This window comes from Xyrauchen texanus, chromosome 3 (genome assembly GCF_025860055.1).
Source record: "Xyrauchen texanus isolate HMW12.3.18 chromosome 3, RBS_HiC_50CHRs, whole genome shotgun sequence".
Lineage (NCBI taxonomy): Eukaryota > Metazoa > Chordata > Actinopteri > Cypriniformes > Catostomidae > Xyrauchen > Xyrauchen texanus.
The window spans coordinates 58,458,749-58,461,248 of NC_068278.1; the positions used below are offsets into that span (position 1 = coordinate 58,458,749).

General features: G+C 43.8%; 1 protein-coding gene across 1 annotated transcript in view; it reads left to right on the forward strand.

The window, feature by feature from the left end:
- The window catches only part of srrm3 (serine/arginine repetitive matrix 3), a 115,281-nt gene that overhangs the window by 106,957 nt on the left and 5,824 nt on the right, over positions 1-2,500 (forward strand). Inside the window, exon 11 of the mRNA XM_052110173.1 lies at positions 889-1,148. Coding sequence (XP_051966133.1) covers positions 889-1,148 — 260 coding nt within the window. The remainder of the gene's footprint in view (positions 1-888; positions 1,149-2,500) is intronic.

Genomic DNA, 2,500 nt, shown 5'->3' on the forward strand with positions numbered 1-2,500 from the left:
GAAAGCTGTACGTGTCCCAGCCCACGCACTGTGATATTCCTTTGAATATGTTTTAATTGTTTGTGTCCTTTTGGGTTTGATTTTCATGCATTGTTTCATGCTCACTATCCAGGGAAGGGTGTTGTGTCTTTTTCTCTTGCATTGTGTGAATCTAATGATGCACTTATGTTGCCCCACTTTTCCCTTCTCTTCATACCTTACCTACTAAAGGAGGGAATGCCACTTTATTGGTAAGTGGATGTTAACCAAAAGGGAGTTGAACAAAACAGAATAACCATTTTAAAAGCTATTAAAACAGGAAATGGGTCGCTGTTCACATCTCAGCAGGACAAATCCACAAGCAAGTTCTATTGAGTAAAGATCAATTGTTTTCTAATTCGATTTGAATCTATTCTTGTGACTCTTTCTTTCGTTCGTTCCATTTCTGTGATGTTCCGTCAAGTTGTCTGATTATTTTTCTAGTTCTCTTTTTTCACCTTTTTTGGTTTGTAGTTCTTTCTGAAATTGAAAAAGTCCTCTTTCTCTTCTTTATACTCCAATTCTCTCTCTATCTCTCTCTATCTTTCTCTCTCTCTCTCTCTAAACCTTCTGTTTTGTTTTACTGTTCCACATATTTTCCCTCTCTCCCTTTCTTTTGGTTTCAGTTTTTCTTTCGGGATTATTCTTTTCAAATCATTATGTTTTTGCATGCCGAGTATTGCATGCGCTGCACAATAGAGGACTGTCTATAAGCCAGAGAAAATTCCTAGAACTTTCTTTTAGAGATTTTTTTGGCAAGTACACGATAACGCTCTTTACGCGGGAGGAGAAACATTCTAATTTCAATGTTTTTGTTTTTTTTTCACGTTTATTTCTTTGTTTGGTTTGTTGGTTATAACTCCTCTCCAGAAACCTCGACCTCTGGCGGCGTCCCCCTCGAGTGCGCAGACGTACACGTCACCTCCTCCAAGAGGTGCCAAGCACCCCAAGAACCCTGGAGGAATCGTGGCCCAGACGGGAGATGACGGTTGCAGAGACGGCAAATCGCTTTTGGAATCGTCGGGGAGACGCAGCGGGCGGCCGAGGGTCCGAGAGAAGACGTCTGACTCGCCAGCGCACAGCAGCGACTCTCAACGTGATCCACACGCAAAAAACAGGACTCAGAAGAGGTAAGAACAGCGATAAAATGTGATTTAAACTTTAAAAGATCTCAGCAACCAAAACGCTTTAAAACCAGCAGACTTTGACTTCTGAGACATCTGTATGATATCTATTAAAGGGTTAGTTCACCCAAAAATGAATGTTATCCCATCATTTACTCACCCTCAAGCCATCCTAGCTGTATATGACTTTCTTCTTTCCGCCAAACACAATCGGAGTTATCTTAAAAAATGTCCTGGCTCTTCCAAGCTTTATAATGGGAGTGAATGGTACCTTAGATTTTGAAGCCCAAAAAAGCTCATCCATCCATCATAAAAGTAATCCATACGGCTCCGGGGGGTTAATAAAGTCCTTCTGAAGTGAAGCGAAAAATATCCATATTTATAACTTTATAAAATATAATTGGGGCGGCTGTGGCTCAGGTGGTAGACCACTAATCGGGTCGGGATGGCCACTAATCGACGGGTTGGTGGTTTGATTCCTGGCCCACATGACTCCACGTGCCGAAGTGTCCTCCCAATGGCAGGCTAGCGCCTTGCATGGCACCACATGGCACCATCATTGGTGTGTGAATGGTTGAATGATACGTGCTTTGAATACTGCTAGGTTTAAAAAAGGCGCTATATAAGTGCAGACCATTAGACTATATTCACTGGCTTCCGATAATGTCCGGCCGCGCGTTCACTAGAGAGTTGAGTTCTGGCGTATGACGTAGGCGTAGTGTAAGCGTAAGCGTAAGACGAACGCGGAAGCGCGCGTTGTTTACAACAAAGGAAAACGGCGAATAAAAGTGAGTTGTTTTAGTCTTAAAATGGTGCATTCGTGAGTCTATCCAATCATTCCAATCGTCCATTCATGGCAGCAAACACTCTCAGCCTCTGTTGGCATTACCTCACATTTCCTGCGTGAGCACCAGCACGTGTCCCGTACTCTCCGTCTACCAGATTCGTTTGTTTGTGCCGCTGCTGCAGCTGTCCTCCATCTCCCGGAGTTCCTGCTCGGGGTGCTCCAGATCAAACAAATAGGGCTCAATCTCCTCTTCTCTTATATCGAAATCACACACACACACACACACACACACACACACACACACACACACACACACACACACATCAAGACTCCCACACTCCACACACACACACACACACACACACACACACACACACACAGAAAGACTCACACACACATACATACACACACACTCACACACACACACACAAACACACACACACAGAAAGACTCACACACACTCACTCGCACACACACACACATACACACACACACACACACAGAAAGACTCACACAAACACACACACAAAAGACTCACACATACTCACACACACACATACACACACACACA